General features: G+C 45.0%; 1 protein-coding gene across 1 annotated transcript in view; it reads right to left on the minus strand.

Moving 5' to 3' along the window:
- Nucleotides 1-658: 658 nt before the first annotated feature.
- The window catches only part of LOC147438758 (tetratricopeptide repeat (TPR)-containing protein), a 30,305-nt gene continuing 12,510 nt past the window's right edge, over nucleotides 659-18,453 (minus strand). Inside the window, exon 2 of the mRNA XM_086484739.1 lies at nucleotides 659-3,232. Within this exon, the coding sequence (XP_086340865.1) occupies nucleotides 753-3,232 (2,480 nt within the window). The 3' untranslated portion in view covers nucleotides 659-752. The remainder of the gene's footprint in view (nucleotides 3,233-18,453) is intronic.

The following is an 18,453-nucleotide window of genomic DNA, read 5'->3' on the forward strand; positions in this document are numbered from 1 at the left end:
GTTTTAAATAGGTGCTCCGCCCATGAAGAGGTGGTTCGTGCCTTCTGCTCTTCCTCTTCCCGTAGAGTTTTCACATGCTCCTTGATGCTTTTGAGCTCCTTTATCATTGAAGGGGCGAGGGGTTTCTCACTAGAATTCGCTCGAATATTTTCTACAAAGTTCTTGATCAGCAGCAGGACAAATTGCTCGAAACGACTGTAGGAACTTCGTAACTAAGAAGTTTTATTCCTTCAATGTGATATCTAAGGCCAAAGACACCTGATCACAGACATTCATGCGCATATAGCACACACACACCCCCAGATGAATGGATTCACCTTTAAAGAAGTGTAAGTTACAGACTCGTAGTAGTTATTCACAAGAAAATGTAACCATCACAGCTACATCACTGGGACCAAAATGTAGTTTTGCTTAATACTGGGACGCCCCCCCTGAACATGCCAAAAGGACCAAAATGGGACAGAATGCAGAGGTTTTGATACTGAAATTACTCCTCAATTCAAAAGGAAGAGGAAGAGGAGAGTCAAGGAACAAGAAACTTTCCAGCTTTATAAAGAAAAATCCAGAGACCAAGACAAATCTAATGTACAAGAAGTGCGACAAAGTGGACATTCTCACAAGAAACATGTGATCGGATCAGACAGTGCTCATTCTCATCTTGCCTTGTAATATAGCCCCTCTTTTGATTTCTGTCAACGGCTGTAATAGAATGACAAAAAACTCCAATTTATAGATTACAACAAGTGTCTAAACTATAGATTGCAAAAATCCTGAAGAACCTGTCTTGCAAGATCCATAGAACCACTTTTTTTGTAGATCAGATGCAAGTTGAATGCTGCTTCCCTACGCAAGTCACAAAGACCTTCAACACCTTTATCGACCTCTACCTTCTGTAACACATCCCCAAATGTCACAAATGGATCTTCTACCGTATTCATTTGTGGATGATCTTTCTCGCGATGGGCTAGCACCTTCTCATAGTACTGTACAGCAATAGTTACAAAGCCAACATGATGATAAGCTCTTGCAAGGTTATAGTTGGATTCTTGGCTGTACTCCGACAGCTCCTGATACTTATGCAAAAATGCAAAACCTTGCACAACACACTGATTTCTGTTTGTAAGCCTAAATCCAAGCGAGAGATTAATAAATGAAATGCCCACACAAAGATTAATAAATGGGTCATCAGGCTTTAGCTTATATGCTTGCAAATACTCACGCAAAGCCCCTTGAGGCTGGCTAATTATTGAAAATTGATGGCCATAGATCATAATAGGTGGAATACAATCGGTATACTTGTTGCGCATTGATAGCAAAAACTTGTGATGCTTAGGAATCTTCCCTTCAGAGCTGCAGACAACTTGATAGTACCAGTTCCATGCATTCAGACTGTATGGTTGTTGTAGTACCATATGCCGCACACAATCGAACCCACGCTTAGCATCCTTGGCCTTGATTGTAATTTCAGTGCCAAGAGCACGTACCTCTGGTCGTCTGCTCATAAGACTGGGATGGGCAACCCTCAAAGCCTGGTTGATGATCTCCAAAGCCTCACCATAGCGCTTCTTTGTTGCTAAAACCTTGCAGGTCTGCATAAGTACATTAAAATGTTCCTCATCTTCGAACAGATTTGGTAGCTGGTGTACTTTTGGGTCTAATTCGCATGTTTTTAGTTCATATTCCTCCTCCTCGTCACTTCTCCAATCAAGCCCAGAAGCTAAAAAAGCTGCTCGGCGTTCCTCTTTCTCTGCCTCTAGTCTTGCTAAGGCTTTCCTTGCCCGCGATGCTTTAAGCTTTAAGTTGCTTGGCATTGCAGGGTTGAAGCGAATGAAAGCATCAGGAAGGCCATCAGCATCTTCCAGCCATTTAGCTCTGGCTAACAGCACACTTTTGGGGAGGCGTTTTGTTCCCTTGATGTATTGTTGATTGTAGAGCTCAGCTTCGAAAACTTTCTGAAAGAAGGGTACAGTCACGTCAAGGAACAGATCGTACTTGGCCTTCATATAGTGAACTTTTGCAAGAAGCAAAATGACCTTTCCATCTGACCACCATGCTTGTTCAGATTCCACCCCATCTTGATGAGCATCTTGAGAAGGTACAAGATGAGCGACAGCTTCCTCAGCCCTGTCCATCTCCAAAAGCAAGGATGCAAGTTTGAAGCGTGCATCTATGTCAGCAGGACCCTCTTGTACAATCTTCTTATAAAGCTCAACAGCTGCTGCATGATCCTTCATTGCTAGATGGCACTCTGACACCTTTGTCCACATAGATTTGTTCTGAAAGAATGGAACTCCATCTAACATTGCATAATACTGCATTGCACTCTTGTGCTGTCCCATTTCCTTGTAAGCATCACCAACTTGTAAAATCAATTCTGCCACTTCCTCCGCTTGCTCTTTGTGTAAAGCCTCACAATACTCCTTTGCAACTGTTTCATTTCCAAGATGTGCATGTGCAATTCCTGTCTTTACGGCAAGGTCAAGAGGAAGACCCTGGCCTGCGCAGTAAATGGTTCGAGCCTCTTCAATGCACGTGATAACTGAAGAAAAGGCCCTGCTCTCCATGTAGAAATCTGCTAACAAATTGACAACAGTGAGATCAGCTTCGGTTGGATGCTCGTGTAGCAACTTCTTCAAAATTTTTGTCGCTTCATCTGCTCGCCCACTCTGCTGACGCATCTTGGCGGCCATTTTGCAAGCTTCAACATCTGTAGGATGGATTGTCAAGATGGCCTCATACGTCTCAGCAGCCTTGGCAAATTCCTTTATTTCTGCAAAAAGAGAAGCGAGCTCCCACTTCACAAGAACATCCTCGGGATCAGATTTTGCAGCCCTTCTCAAGCAATATATCGCTTGCCCAGTGCTCAATCCTTCTTCCAAAGACCAAGCAGCGATTCGTTTCCAGAGAGAGACATCCTTTGGCTTGAGATGTGCAGCCAGCATATAGAAGTTGATTGCCTTTTTTCTATTGCCCATAGAGTTATAAACCAGTCCTAGAGTGTGATAAGGTTCAGGCATGTTAGGAGCCAATCGCACAATTTCCTCAAGAAGCTGCAATGCCTTATCATATTCACTCGTGGCATATAATAGATTTGCTTCACCAAGCTTCTTGGTTATCTGCGGATTCCCTTTAGCTCGACGTCTGACTTTTCTCTTGCGCTTCTTGCCCTTGCGAGACCTCGATCCAAACCCTGATAACTCCCACATCTCCTCCAAACTCGCAAGATCATTTTCTGTAGTTTTCAAAAAATAAAAATATTAAAACTTTTCTAAACAGGAAAGTAGGATAAAGAGCACAACAATCAAGGGGTCATTGAATCAATCTCTCTCTCTCTCTCTCTCTCTCTCTCTGGAGGAGCTTACAACTATACTGACACAAACATTGCATGATGCAGTAGCAGAGGCATACCCACACACCCAGCCTGAGCAGAGACAACGTTCTCGGAGCATGCCCCAAAACGGCTGGTATGATGAGGAGTGCCGTGAGACGAGAGCCAGGCTTCAAAGGGACGTGCTTTTGGGGGATATCACTCATAGACAGTCACAGATTGCCTTCCGACGCCTAGTGCGGTGGAAGAAGAGGGTATTTTTGGCTCCACTAGAGAAAAATCTAAATCAACTGGCTGAGCATTTTATACATGCCAAGGATCTGCTCGCAGAGCTTCTAGCAATGATGTTCAACCGTGCCATGTGTGAGGGTTTGCCTAATACTTGGAGTTTATCTACTATTGTACCTATCTTCAAGTCAGGAGACTCTATGGAGCTTGGAAATTATCACACTATCATGATTGGACACACATTGGCACGGTTGTACGCATCCATTCTTGAGCAGCAGCTGAGTAGATGGGCATACAGGGAGGGTATACGCGCAGCCGGGCAGGCAGGGTTCAAGAGAGGTTTTTCTACTCTTGACCACATTCTGACACTCAGAGCCATTATTGAGGAGGGCAGATCACATGGGAGACGGATCTATTGTAGCTTTGTGGACTTCCACAAAACATTTGACACAGTGCCCAGAGCTAGATTGATGCGCAGACTACAGGAGATGGGAGTATCCACAGAGTTGATTTGGGGAATTATGGCATTATACATGTTAGTAGTGGGGCATGTACGCACTCCAGAGGGGTTATCTACATTAGTTCACTCCACTATCGAGGTGAAGCAGGGCTGCCCGCTCTCTCCTACTCTATTTGGTATGTATGTGGATGAGGTTTCTGACTATATTGAGCGAGAGGGTGATAGAGGTGCACAACTGGCAGGGACATGGATTCCACTATTGTTATATGCTGATGATATTGTGTTGATCTCCGACTCTCCGAAGGGGATGCAATGTCACTTGGATGCTTTGCATAGGTTTGCTCATGACAGTGGTCTGTCTGTCAACCTTGGTCAAACCAAGGTTATGGTGTTTAACACCACTCCACAATGGACCAAGAGATCAGCACCCACATTCACATACGGCCATAAGACACTGGAGTATACAGATGCTTACACCTACCTTGAGGTGGTCTTTAGTGGACCATCATTTTCATTGAGGAGAGCAGCATACACTAGACAAACTAGAGCACATGCAACATTGGGTGGATTGGGAGGGTGTGTTCACAGATTCAGTCTCAGGAGTTTCACGAGCCTCGAACGAAGCTTTGGCCTTTTGACACTTTGGTGGCTTCCACATTGCTCTATGGAGTTCATTGGTGGCTTCCACATTGCTCTATGGAGTTCAAATATGGGGGCCTTCATTGGGAGGTCGGGTCCCACTGATGGATGGGGAGATATGGAGAAGCCTCTAGTCTCTATGATCTCGCGGCTTATTAGAGCCAAGGCTTCAGTACCACATGACATTATTCGAGTAGAGCTAGTTGCCCCCCCCACTAGTGGTTGAGGCGCTTAGCAGATCAGTCTCCTTTTTACTCCGCTTGTGGGACCTCCCCAGAGACGGATATGCCCGCCTAGCACTTGAGTCCTCTCAACAGTTAGCTTTGCAGGGAGACATAGCACGCTGGTATGGGGAGATGACATCATGGTTTCAAGTACATGGGTTCAACATGGACAGATTGCCTCCTTCCGGTACTCATTGGATGCACCCTCTCTGACTCTTTACACAGTCCGAGATTACCAGGCTCATCCGCTAAGACTTGATGCAACCAGATACTAGGAGGACTTGGATACAGCCGGCTCAGGAGTTGGGCACGAAGATGGCTTTCTATAGAGAGCATCTTCTGCGAGGCCCAGATACAAGGACACCCACTTATCTCATGGGATACAATGTGCTATTGGCCAGATACGCACATCTTCACACCAACTTCGGATAGACTGGTAGATACAGCGGAGTACCAACATAGGCCATGACATGTCCCCTATGTCACATGGAGCCTGTGTCACAAACGTGGCAACAGGCCCATGGACACACGCTGCTGACGTGGCAGGCCAGCAGGTAATGCGCCGACAGACTGACGTGGCAGCAGGTCCCAAAAAATGCACCGACAGGCTGACGTGGCCTGCCGTACGGAGCTTTGCAATTTCTGTTGACATGCTGATGTGGTAGCGTACGGATTTTCGGAAATTACGATGGCTGATTTTGACTGCTTTTACTGCATATTTTGGAAACAGTTGCTTTTGGGAACTATTGCTTTTGAATTTGAAGCTTTTGGGGCTCTACTTTTAGCATCCCTTTGTAACCTTTATAATGAACCCAAGGGGGCTCACTCTGCAAAGCATCTGGACGCAGAGTCTGAGAGCGAGCACCCGCGGGAGTTGTACTTTGCTCAAAGATTAATATAAAAAGAAATACTGAAAGGGGCGCCAGTCTTTGGGGCCAATACCTCTTGGCACGGAACTACACCGGGCCGTGTCGACTTTATTGTGAATTGTGAATAAGTTTGAAGTGAATCTCTGTTGTGTCGCGGTAGAATCTTGACTTGGGGTGTCCAAGTTTGTTACAGTGGTATCAGAGCACATAAAGATTCTTCTTCTACGAAGGATCACATCCTTTTTTGCAGCGCACACAGCTTCTGGGAAAGAATCTTCGTGGCCCAATCCTGGACTTATTAGGCACTCCCACCCTTCATACATCGCGCATCGGGCGCGCTCCCGTCTTCATCGCTCTGTCTTACAGGGCATAAAGCCATAAAGAATCCCAGATTACACATGGGTTCTCATGAAGAATCTTACAGAGATGACACCTCTTAGTGGGAAGGCAAAGAAAAGTTGAAGATTCGGCGCGGGAACTGAAGAAAAGAATGAAGATTTGGGCAAAAAAAAAAATTAGACAAGTTTGTCAGAACGGAGTACGAACGTCACCTGCAGATTCGCATATGTGTGAACAGATTCATTAAGTACTCCAGGCACCTGAGATTGGCGAGACACCTGAAGAATTACCCGATTGATAAGATTTACTCGACATGGCATGTAGCTTTTCCTCTCAAGTAGGGAGGAAAGCTGAAAGGACAGACGAGTGCAGAAAAGCGGAACCTATACACGAAGAAAGAGATGGACCAGAACTCAAAGGACCACCAAAAGATAAACTTGAGAGTTACAGAGCAACAGCCCAGTGCGGAAGAAAAGGAAAGATGAAAGCGGAGCTGGTACTACATTGAGTGGGGCTCGAACCGAATCTAATCAACGAAAGTACAAAACTTTGCCGCCCTTGGGACAAAGTGAAGGATCAGCTTGAATTGGAGGCTCCATTTGGAATTATGCCCGACAGGCTAAGGCCACAGGCGGAGGCGGCACACGAAGGGGATGTTGCCATTACACCAATCATTGGCAAACTTCGTTTGCAATGTCCAGGGTGTTTAGGGCACAAGGACTTCTACGTAATGCCCTTAGGAAGGTTGTGCCGTCCTCCTCGAAATCCCTTGGTACCGCAAGTGCCAAGAACAACGCTGTGGTTGACTATCGGACTGAGAAAGCGACTTTTGACGAATGAAGGGCAATGTTAGGTGCAGCGGAATGAATGTTGTTTTTTCTCAAGATTAGTGATCTTTATTGCTCAAGGTTCCTTTTAGTTCTTAGGGAAAGAGAGAGTTTTCCGTCTTATGGAGAGTGATATGATCACGAACAAAGTGAGTGGATAGTGTGCGTGCAAGTGAATGAGACTGAGAGAAGGAGAGAGAAGAGATACGACACCGAGAGGTTGTAAAACCCTCCTCCGAAGGCCCCACTCTCGTCAACGAGAGTGGTCTATTCTTTGATTGCACAAAGGTGTACAATGCGTATGCAATGGACTATGCAACTTGGTCTATGCCGATGAAGACGACGACGACGACGATGGCTGAAATCTGAGATCTTCTAATCGCTGAATTTCGGGACTTTCGGTGGCTGAAAATGACTGTTTTGGCTGCGTTTTCTTGGCTGAAAAATGAGGTTTCTTAGGGCTGAAAACTGATGGTCTTTACGGGCTGAATCTGCTACACTTTAGGTGAATAATGCCGGTCTTAATTTGCTGTTGAAATCCAAAAACGCCAGGGGCTGAAATTGGTTCTTTTGTCGCCAGGGTTCTGCAAATGCAAAAACGCTAGGCTGATCTGCTGTGTCATGATGACGCCGGGGCTGATCTACTCTGCACAAATCGCCAAGGCTGATCTGATGCAAAAACGCTAGGTCTTCTGTGGAGAAAACGCCAGAGTAGTCGCGGGGGTTGGTCTTGCTGAGAAATTGCCTGTTGAGCAAGGTGCTCCTGTTGCCTCTTCTGCCATTTAGTGCTAACTTGGGTTTGCTTATATAGAAACTTAGCAAAATTGCCCTACCTACTTTTGTAGGAAAATCACTTAAAAATAATAAGTGAAAATCCCAATAAATAGGAAAATAGGCTAAATGCATTGGAAAATTCCCCTAATTGATGCTAATGGATTCTGATGGGAATTCCGATGATCATGCTGTGTGCAACCGGAGGATATGCATCTATGCTAAGTGACTGGGCATGCACGGTCTACGAATAGACTCACAAAAGTGCCAGATCACTGCTAATCTAAACTGACTTGACTGACAGGTACCCTACTATGGTATAGCTTGTCCACGGACACATAGGGTTGGGATGTGTCACGTGACATCCTCTCCTTTTCAAAGTGAGGTACTGGTACCGAACTGTATGGCGTCGAGAGAGATCGCCAACAGCATCCGAAATCCTGGAAGGGACTCTTCGCCGGCCCACCCTGATGTGTGGGTCGAGCGGTACTTGAACTTCATAAAGGTCTGCAACGCTTGCTTCTTTGGGCCACGCCGAAAGCGACTAAAAGTCTTCTGAATCTCCTTTCTTGCTTCAACTTCGTCTAGAGTCCTGCTTCTTTCGTCTTCAAGAATCTCCATGGCTGAAAATTCCTGAAACAATCTCCAACACAAAACCATGAACATACCCATTCCATGTAAAGTGAAGGAAAAAAATATTGTCTTCTCTAAAGACTGTGCATGCAATGTAGATTAACATAGAGACGGAGTGACAACCCGTTCATAAAACACATGCAAACAATGAGGTCGAATCTTTTCTGTTTGATCGAAATCAATCAACTGTGGCAAATCACTATGGAAGTGCCCATGCTTGGTGCTCATACTATCATGTGCTCTTTCGAAAACTATGTCATGCCAAAGAAGAGACATGGAATGTGACTTCCTTACATACGTACCTTTCAGCTTTTCATGAAAAAAGCGCATACATTCGTGCTCATCCATGAGAGAAACGTGCTCAACATACAATATGTCATGCCTAGGAAAAGGGATCACATAACGATGCTGACTAAAATACAGGAAACCTTCACGAATGAAACACTCGAACAATGCGTGCATATCAATCATGCAAACACATAATACTTCCTGTGATGGTTCTTTGGACCAAGGCTCGAGAGCCAAGATCGGTTCGTCCTGAATGATCGAATCGTCCTATGGGGGTTCTTTGGACCTCGACTCGAAAGCCAAGATCGATTCTTCGTGATTGATCGAATCTACAACGAGGTTAGCTTCGCTAGCAAAAGCATCAACTAACACATCATCCTTGTGAACAATCACATCATCTTCATGCAATTCATCATGCTTGTGAGAAATCACATCTTCATCATGCAAATCATCATGCTTCTGAGAAATCATATCTTGATCATGCTTATCATTGTGCTTCAAATCATCATGCAAGTCCTTGTCAATCAAATCATCATCATGCTTCACACAATCATGCAAATCTTGTGTATCCTGCTTTGGAGAAGGAGAGACTGAGAGAGTCTCCTTTTCGTGATTATGTGCAAAGTACGCCTGTACTTGAGAAAAAAGTCGCAACATCTCTTTGTTCTGTCCGTCGATCTGTTCTTTGAGAGCTTTGTTCTCGCGATAAAATTCTGCTTGTCTTGCTTGGTTCTCTGCGTGTCTGCGTTCCATTTCTGCTTTTCTTTCTTTGAATTCACGATCCAATGTGGCTTGTCGTTCTTTGGCTTCCAAGCGTGCTTGCTCGTGCTCACGCGCTATGGCTGCCATCCTTACGGCATATCTTGCTTTGCGTTGTAAATCCTGTTCCATAAACAACAGCTTCAACTCCTCCTTTGGAGTTAATGCAATCGGTGTCGTAGATGGGGAAGAGTCGGAAAAACCTCCTGGTGGGGAAAATTCTTCTTCGCCCTTCTCATGCTCATCACTTCCAAGCGAAATATCCATTCTGCTTCGAGTGATGATCATTCTGAAGTCGTGGGTTCTTGTGGGTTCTTGGGGGTCTTGGGTTCTTAAGTTCACGAGGAACTTGGGTTCTTGAGGGTCTTGGTTTCTTAAGTTCACGAGGAACTTGGGTTCTTGAGGTTCTTGAGGTCCTTGATTCGTGAGAATCTTGGGTTCTTGAGGATCTTGAGGTTCTTGAGGTGTTCTTTCGTTTCAAATCGCGTTGGAGAAGGATCTTCTCTTCACCCGAGTTCTACTCTTTTCTGCGGACACACTCCTTGGCGGCCTTGCGCTCACACCAAGGTTGCTTTTTCCCACCTCACGTCGATTGGCCGGCCGCTAAGTGCACTGTCCGCTCTCAATGAGTGAAAAGAGACACAAGGGGAGGCTGGACAAGCCCTTCTTTCTTGGGATTCCTGTCACTCTTCAACAAAACACGATTAGGAATCACCACGCCCAAGTAAACTTGGGTTCGTGCGATCGCAACAAGCAAAAAAAATTCTTGTGGTTCTTTCCTTGAGTAATGCAGAACACTTCCAAAGCTCTGATACCAATGTTAGGTGCAACGGAATGAATGTTGTTTTTTCTCAAGATTAGTGATCTTTATTGCTCAAGGTTCCTTTTAGTTCTTAGGGAAAGAGAGAGCTTTCCGTCTTATGGAGAGTGATATGATCACGAACAAAGTGAGTGGATATTGTGCGTGCAAGTGAATGAGACTGAGAGGAGAGAGAAGAGATACGACACCGAGAGGTTGTAAAACCCTCCTCCGAAGGCCCCACTCTCGTCGGCGAGAGTGGTCTATTCTTTGATTGCACAAAGGTGTACAATGCGTATGCAATGGACTATGCAACTTGGTCTGTGCCGATGATGACGACGACGACGACGACGATGGCTGAAATCTGAGATCTTCTAATCACTGAATTTCGGGACTGTTTTGGTGGCTGAAAATGACTGTTTTGGCTGCGTTTTCTTGGCTGAAAAATGAGGTTTCTTAGGGCTGAAAACTGATGGTCTTTACGGGCTGAATCTGCTACACTTTAGGTGAATAATGCCGGTCTTAATTTGCTGCTGAAATCCAAAAACGCCAGGGGCTGAAATTGGTCCTTCTGTCGCCGGGGTTCTGCAAATGCAAAAACGCTAGGCTGATCTGCTGTGTCGTGATGACGCCGGGGCTGATCTGTTGTGCACAAATCGCCAAGGCTGATCTGATGCAAAAACACTAGGTCTTCTGTGGAGAAAACGCCAGAGTAGTCGCGGGGGTTGGTCTTGCTGAGAAGTTGCCTGTTGAGCAAGGTGCTCCTGTTGCCTCTTCTGCCATTTAGTGCTAACTTGGGTTTGCTTATATAGAAACTTAGCAAAATTGCCCTACCTACTTTTGTAGGAAAGTCACTTAAAAATAATAAGTGAAAATCCCAATAAATAGGAAAATAGGCTAAATGCATTGGAAAATTCCCCTAACTGATGCTAATGGATTCTGATGGGAATTCCGATGATCATGCTGTGTGCAACCGGAGGATATGCATCTATGCTAAGTGACTGGGCATGCACGGTCTATGAATAGACTCACAAAAGTGCCAGATCACTGCTAATCTAAACTGACTTGACTGACGGGAACCCTGCTATGGTGTAGCTTGTCCACGGACACATAGGGTTGGGATGTGTCACGTGACAGGCAAAGCGATTGTACTTGATGAAATTCAGTATCTTTTACTCGATTTTTCTTGAGAGAACTGAAAGATGATTGAAGGTCGAGTATGCTTGACCTCGGAAAGAAACGACAAGATTTTTCTGCAACACAGGCTAACTCTTTCTCTAAAGGCGTAGAAAACGAGTTACCTCCTTTACATCGTGAAGATCACATGATTGATTCGTGGTAGTACACCACCAAACCAGCCACCTTACAGCGTTAGCCAAGGTCAAGATAAAGAAACAATGAACCAAAACAGATTTCCACATTACGAGGATCGATGATATACTCGACAAACTTCAGAATTCTACTTGCCGAATTGATATGAAGAAGTGATTATCATCAAATCTGTATTACTCCTGGAGACGTCTACAAGACAGCTTTCAGGATGACTTTTTGGATTTTCACAGAATACCGATCATTTGTTGGTTTTTCAAACACTGAGGAAGCATAAATTGCTTATACATGTGAAAAAGAGTGAATTGTTCTTGCCGGAGATACACTTTTTGGGACACATCGTCTCAACAGCAGGAGTACAGATGGACCCGACCAAGATTGAGACTATGCATGCTTGGCTTGATTTGAAGAAGGTTCATTAAGTTAGAAGCTTTTTGGGCTTATGTTCTTACTACCGGCGGTTCATTAGAAAGTTTGCAGAGGTTGCTTCCCCTTTGCTCATTCTGACACAGAAAGGAGTCCCTTTCTCGTGAGGACCCACAAAGGTGACTGCCTTTCAGACTTTGAAAGAGAAATTGACTACGGGACCAATTTTGACTTTGCCGGATTTGCAAAAGTCATTCGAAGTATATTGTGATGCTTGTGGTCGTAGTCTGGGTGCGGTCTTAATGCAAGAAGGCCATGTCATTGCCTATGAGAGCCGACTGTTTTCAAGGCCGGAATTACCAGCACAGAAAGAGCTTTTGGCGGTTATCCATGCTCTTACTCAGTGGCGACATTACCTACTCGGAGTCCATTTTACGATCTTCACTGATCATCAGAGTTTACGCTACTTCTTGTCACACAAGCAGCTTTTGGAAAAGCAGATGCGGTGGACTAACATTTTGTCACAGTTTCACTTCCAGATTGTCCATGTACAGGGACAAAAGAACTTGGTGGTAGATGCTTTGTCCCGGAAGCCATTAGTCTTGGCTATTTCCGTGATTCATCATAGAAGCTTCAAGGACATGGTCGATCAGTACGCCACACATGCAAATTTCTCTGATGTATTCACTCGAATACAAAATGAGGAGGTAGTAGCGGGATATTCCATACGGGATGGCTACTTGAGAAGAAAACGATGTTGTGCTACTGAGGGATAGAATAGAGAGTGTCCTCATGTCAGACTTCTGAACATTTTGGAACACACAGAACTACATGTTCACCCCTAATGAAGGTCATGCCAACATACTTTGTCAGCACACCTACTAAGTCCTTGACTTATGAAACTATTGAATCGGTATCCAACCCCACCACAATAGGTGTTCAAAGTTGAAAACCTAACCTAAGCAAATTATAGAATAGGGAGAGAATCACCCATTCAAAATGCTTTGTGCTAACATATGCGCTTAGAAGATCCTTTAGCACTAGAAAGAATACTTGTAAGCTGTCCATCCAACGCGGGATGAATAGCGGCAGTAAGTGAGGTGCTAAGCTGCCCATCCAACGCGGGATGAATAGCAGCAATAAGAGTGAGGTGCTTTTCCCCAACCACTTACAGGCAATCTTCCACGACTGACGATACACTATGACTCACCAAGTGAGATTCCAACGATATCGTTTGGAGATAACCAACTAGGTCAAAAGTGAATTGAGTGAAATAAACACATAGAGTTTAGACCATCCAATCACCAACACCCATACTGTACCATTATCTCAAATGGCAGGGTGTAAACCAGTGTTACCAGGGAACGGACATTTCGGGCCTTGGAACGCCGGAACGGCGTTCCGGCCGGCTGGGATTTTCTGGAACGCGTCGGAACGGAACGACGTTCCGGCTGGAAACTGTCACCGGAACGGGACGACCGGAACAGGCTGGAACGGGACGGAACGGGACGGAACGGACCGGAACGGCCGGAACGGCCCCAACGGCCATAAACGGCAGTTTTTGAAATTGAAAAAAATGACTGTTAGGCAGCCAACAGCCATTTTCAGCAGTCAAAAAAGTATATAATGCCCCCCTCCTCCCCCATTCTTCACACACTCATCAAGCCTCAAGGCCCATTCTCCCTTGCTTGAGCCTTGCTCTCAACTCTCAAGCCAAGCTCATTCTCCCTAGCTTGCTCTCAACTCTCAAGCCATAGTGTGGCGCCGCGGCATGCCTCAAGGCTCAAGCTCTCAACCTCTCTCTCTCTTGGGCTAACTTCTAAGTTCTAACCCTCAACTTTCAAGGCTCAAGGCTCAAGCTCTCACGGAATCAAGCGGCAAGCCTCTCTCTCTCAATCCCTCTCTCTCTCTCTCAAAGTTCAAGATCAAGCTCTCTCTTTCACGGATAATCCATCATCCATGGCCTCTTCTTCTCGTTTAACCCCCTCCGTTCATGCGGGCAACACTCAAAAGGCGAAGGAATGGTCGTGGTGGGATGAAGTGACCTCGGAGGGCACCTTGTCGGCGGCGGGAGGTTCTCGTGCATGGGGATGCAAGCTATGCTCTTACACGCGGAAAGGGGGGCATGACAAAGTGAGGGCACACTTTCTTCGAGTGCCGGGACATGAGGTGAAATTTTGTGCCAACGTAACCATCGAGAAGAGGAAGGAGCTCGAGGAAAAGGATCGGCAATTCAACCATAAAGCCAAGCCGGCACGCAAAGGTATTGATCCAAAGACCCTCATTTTCCCTTCTTCCTCTCTACCCGGTGTAGGTGTTGGTGCATCTTCAAAAGGTCCAATTCGTCGCCAAAAGACCCTTACCACCTCTTGGGACCCAAAGAAGAAAGAAGAGGTGGATGCGGCCGTGGCCCGATTCTTCTATCACGACCATATCCCATTTGTCGCAGCGAGGTATGTACATTGTTTTATGATTCATCAATCTTCTCTCTCATTTCTTCCATTATCGTCGTTTCCACTTTTTTGATACTAACCTCTTCTATGTTTGATCGAAATAGGTCGGAGTATTGGAAAGTCATGGTGCAACAGATAGGAGAGTATGGCACCGGCTATGTGCCGCCATCTTCAGAGGCTCTCCGAACCACCTTGCTCGATCGAGAGAAGGCTATCGTGGAGCAAGCAACCCTCAACATTCAGCGTCTTTGGGCAAAACATGGCGTTTCCCTCATTGCTGACGGGTGGAGCGATACAAGGAAGAGATCTATCCATGGTCTCGTCGCATACTCCAGTGGAGAGATGTACTTTGTGCACTCTCATGATGCCACTGAGAGTGGCAAGTCCGCCGATGTCCTCTCTGCAGAGTGGACAGCGGCCATAGAAACCATCGGTGAGCAACACGTGGTGGCCTTTGTCACAGATGGGGAGGCCTCACATCCCAATCAAGTCATAATAAGGTTAAATGGTCTTCGAATCGTGTTTTTTGTGGGTATTAGAGTCAAAGGACTCTAATACTACTTGTATTCAAACACATAACGCTAAAAAAAATAATATTTGGGTGTTTTTTTAGCCTGCCGTTCCGCGCCGTTCCCGTTCCGGGCCCATTCCCATTCCCCCGTTCCGCAGGGAGGCCCGTCGCCGTTCCCGTTCCGCGTTCCGGGTAACAATGGTGTAAACTCATAAATCTACAAGAGAAATTGCACGTGAAAGGCAAAAGGTTGCAGAGAGAACAAAGTCCATGAATTTGCATGCCACTCTAAATAAATTTGTGTTAAACACTAGGGCCCATAACACCTAGTGTGCATGCAATTAACACAAACATATCTGTACCGCATTTCATGACAGGACTTTCCACGATACGAACGTGAAAGCCTTGCAACGAAAGTTGGACCGTAACAAAATGTGAAAACTCAGTCACACCTAGGTACCAACCATGAGACATTCTCAGGAACTTAGCATACTTGGCTATATGTAGAAACGACCCTCCGTTCAGGTGGTTTCACAACACTTGCAATCGAAACAAGTCTGTACTTAGTACCCGACAATTTCTGGCCACTGAAATTGTTCCTGATACTGTGTGCTCCAAATGGTCTAATGAACGGATGCAACCAGCACGTAGGGACTTTGTCGCGACACATCATTAGGAATTAGGCGCAAGTGTCAGTCCCAGAGACTCATATTCTCCACATATGGAACATGTCTCAAATAAGGATGGCAGGAAAAGTGGCATCCATCAAGTACGAAATGTACCTGTGTGTGGAGGTAACTGTAAATACTTAGCGACGTGAGTGAGAGGGACCCTCATTATCATTGCTCCACACTGGCTAAACCGAACTCCTTGAGTTCGTAGACCATGTTGTGTCCCATGTGACAACATGTGCCAAACAGAACCATACCATGTAGTTTTGCAATTGTTTCAACAAGAGTCAAACCCATCACGGTATCTTCATGAACAGGGAAGAGAAAACGGAACACTATTTTCTCAAAATGCTATGCTCTTCCATGACCTAGTCACTTGGCTAAAGAGCAAGCTCGAGTGAAGGCTTCTAGCTCAAACATCCTGTGTACAGAACTTAAGCAAACTTAATTGGAAAGGAAAATAAATCCAAAAAACATGTACTTACCATGAAGTGGAAATTACCTGATACTTACCCGGAAGTCAAGTACATCCCTCAACCTTTAAGCGTACCATATCAAAATTTCTTTGACCTACTGATCACTAAAAGTAGACATTAGGGAAGATAAAGAAATGGAACTTGTAACCCTGGATGCTGCCTTGGCAATCCAAACCCCTGGGTATATCTTGCCAAACCAACCCCATTGGTGAAAGTTTGGAAAGAACTTTTTGACTACCCCTTGGCAAACAGTTTTCTTGAAAAACAAAGTGTGAAGGTGTCCAAAAAAATGACCATCAACACGTATTGAGTGATTGAGTAAGCACAAAACTCTGCTCCTATATGCACGCCTAGTGTTTTAAAGAAAACGGGAGATCCACGCAGGGCGAGACTCCGAGCTCGTATGGACAGCCATGCTGTTTGAAATGTGTGTTGCATATGTACGTCGTGTTATAGATCAGCCTATGTGAGTGTAAGTTCATTAAAAATTCAACTCAATCTTCGCACCAAAACATGTAGTGCTTACAAAATACCCAAAAACATATGTAATGGCAAGACTCTTACTGGGCCATTAACATCGATGGGGAGTTCACTGGGTAGATCTGTTCAAGCTGGAGAGAATCGCCCAAGGAATGCCAACAATTGGATCTTACCCTAGATCCGACAATGGCTCTTAGCCAGCCTGTGTGGCTCATAGCCCGTATGTCAATTGGTGTGCAATCGACGAACTAATGAAGACTAATTTGGATGGCATCTTGACCAATTTCTAACTGAGAGTTGAGCACCTTGGCTCAAGCTAACTCACAAGAAAAACATGTATCAAAAGCTTCTTAGAAAGTTTTCATTATTCTTCGAGAGAAGTAAGAAAGAGAGAGAAGGAGAGCATGCTGGGCTGAGGAACTTTCCTTAAGTTTGTAGAGTGTGTACTCAATTTTTGTGCTCATGTGCATCTTATGCCTTGGTTGCAACTTATTCTATCAGCATACAACAATCTGTCTGTATGACGCTCGCATCGAGAGAGGTAACAGAAAACACAAGTCAAATCTTGACCCATCTACCTTGTATGGGGTCTTGACTGTACGAGGATGACTTGAATAGGGCACTTTGCCTGTGGATCAAGTTCAAGTCTTAGGTTCCTTTTAATGGTGTTGTGCAGTAACAACAACCGAAGAAGCATAAATGAAAATCATGTGAAACAATCCATAACGCATATTGTCCTTGACACAGTGTGGTGTTATAGCAGAAGCGTAAACCAAAATGTGGTGGAATTCATTCCACCTGGCGAGCATGCCTTGCATGCACAGTGGTAAGCCCTTGGTGAGAGTGACGGCTCAAACGTGAGAGCCAAAACCACAAGTACCTTGCACAGTCTATACGGGTAGGAATACATTATAACTAGATGTTGTCACACATAAAATGTGAGGAGATATCCCTATTTTACCAGTGTCCCACACTTATGTGTCAAAGCTCGTGATTCCAAGGCAATGGGCAGTATCTTGGCACAAGTGAGAAGCCTTGCTTCGTATAAAACTGTCAAAGCACTTTGCTTTGCACAATAACAATAGTTTCCAAGTAAAAGTGGAAACATGGAAAAACAAGAAAAACTGAAAAATTGTCTAACCTGGTCATTCGGATGTAAGTAACCCGTTGCCTAGAAATTCCGAAGAAAAACTCATTCGAATCTCGCTCCTAGCCAATTCTGCTACATGAGAGAGTTGTGCCGTCTTTCATATACACCCTCATGTATCATTTACGCTCGTCTGGCACGTAATGAAATATCATGCAAGCATAGTGTCAAATCCCTCCTGAGTTTGTATGCTCATAGCATATGCCAAACATAGGAAGTCTCAATACAAAATTTGTCAATATGGAAGTCGTGCTTCACATAAGTACTTCTATGCTCATAGCAAACATATGCGGTTGTTAACATACAAATATCATGGCAAAAGCGAGTCGACCTTGTCAAACACTGTCAGCTAAATGACCATGTCAAATATCTCAACATCTTGAGAATTACAGAAAAGTTTGTAATTGAATTATTTGCCGCCAGCTTCTAGAAACAGTGACGAGTAGGCGGTCATACCGAGCAACTGGGCACCGTACATCAAGTCGATTAGCAAGCCATGTCAATCTCCTTGAGATTCCAAAACAATGACGACTTGCTATGCTTTTGCATCAAACCGGCCCAACTGCTGTGCTCAAAGCCGTATAAGTTATCACACGCCATGCATGATAAACTTTCTAGTCTTGTCGGCCATGCTTGATCGTGCCCATGGTTGACCTTGGCAAGCGGTATGCTAGGGCGTAAGCATTTAAAGCACTTTGCCTAGCCCCAAAATCTTGCGGAAACAGAGGCAACCCTTGCTTGCCATGCTAAGAGTGCGAAGAGATCTGCAAGATTTCATGAATTCAGAATTTAAAACGTGAAAGGAAACTTGCTTACCGATTCTTCCAGCCTGGTGGAACTAAGTCAGCATAATCCC

Source organism: Adiantum capillus-veneris, chromosome 16 (assembly GCF_014529385.1).
Source record: "Adiantum capillus-veneris isolate H3 chromosome 16, ASM1452938v2, whole genome shotgun sequence".
Taxonomy (NCBI): Eukaryota; Viridiplantae; Streptophyta; class Polypodiopsida; order Polypodiales; family Pteridaceae; genus Adiantum; species Adiantum capillus-veneris.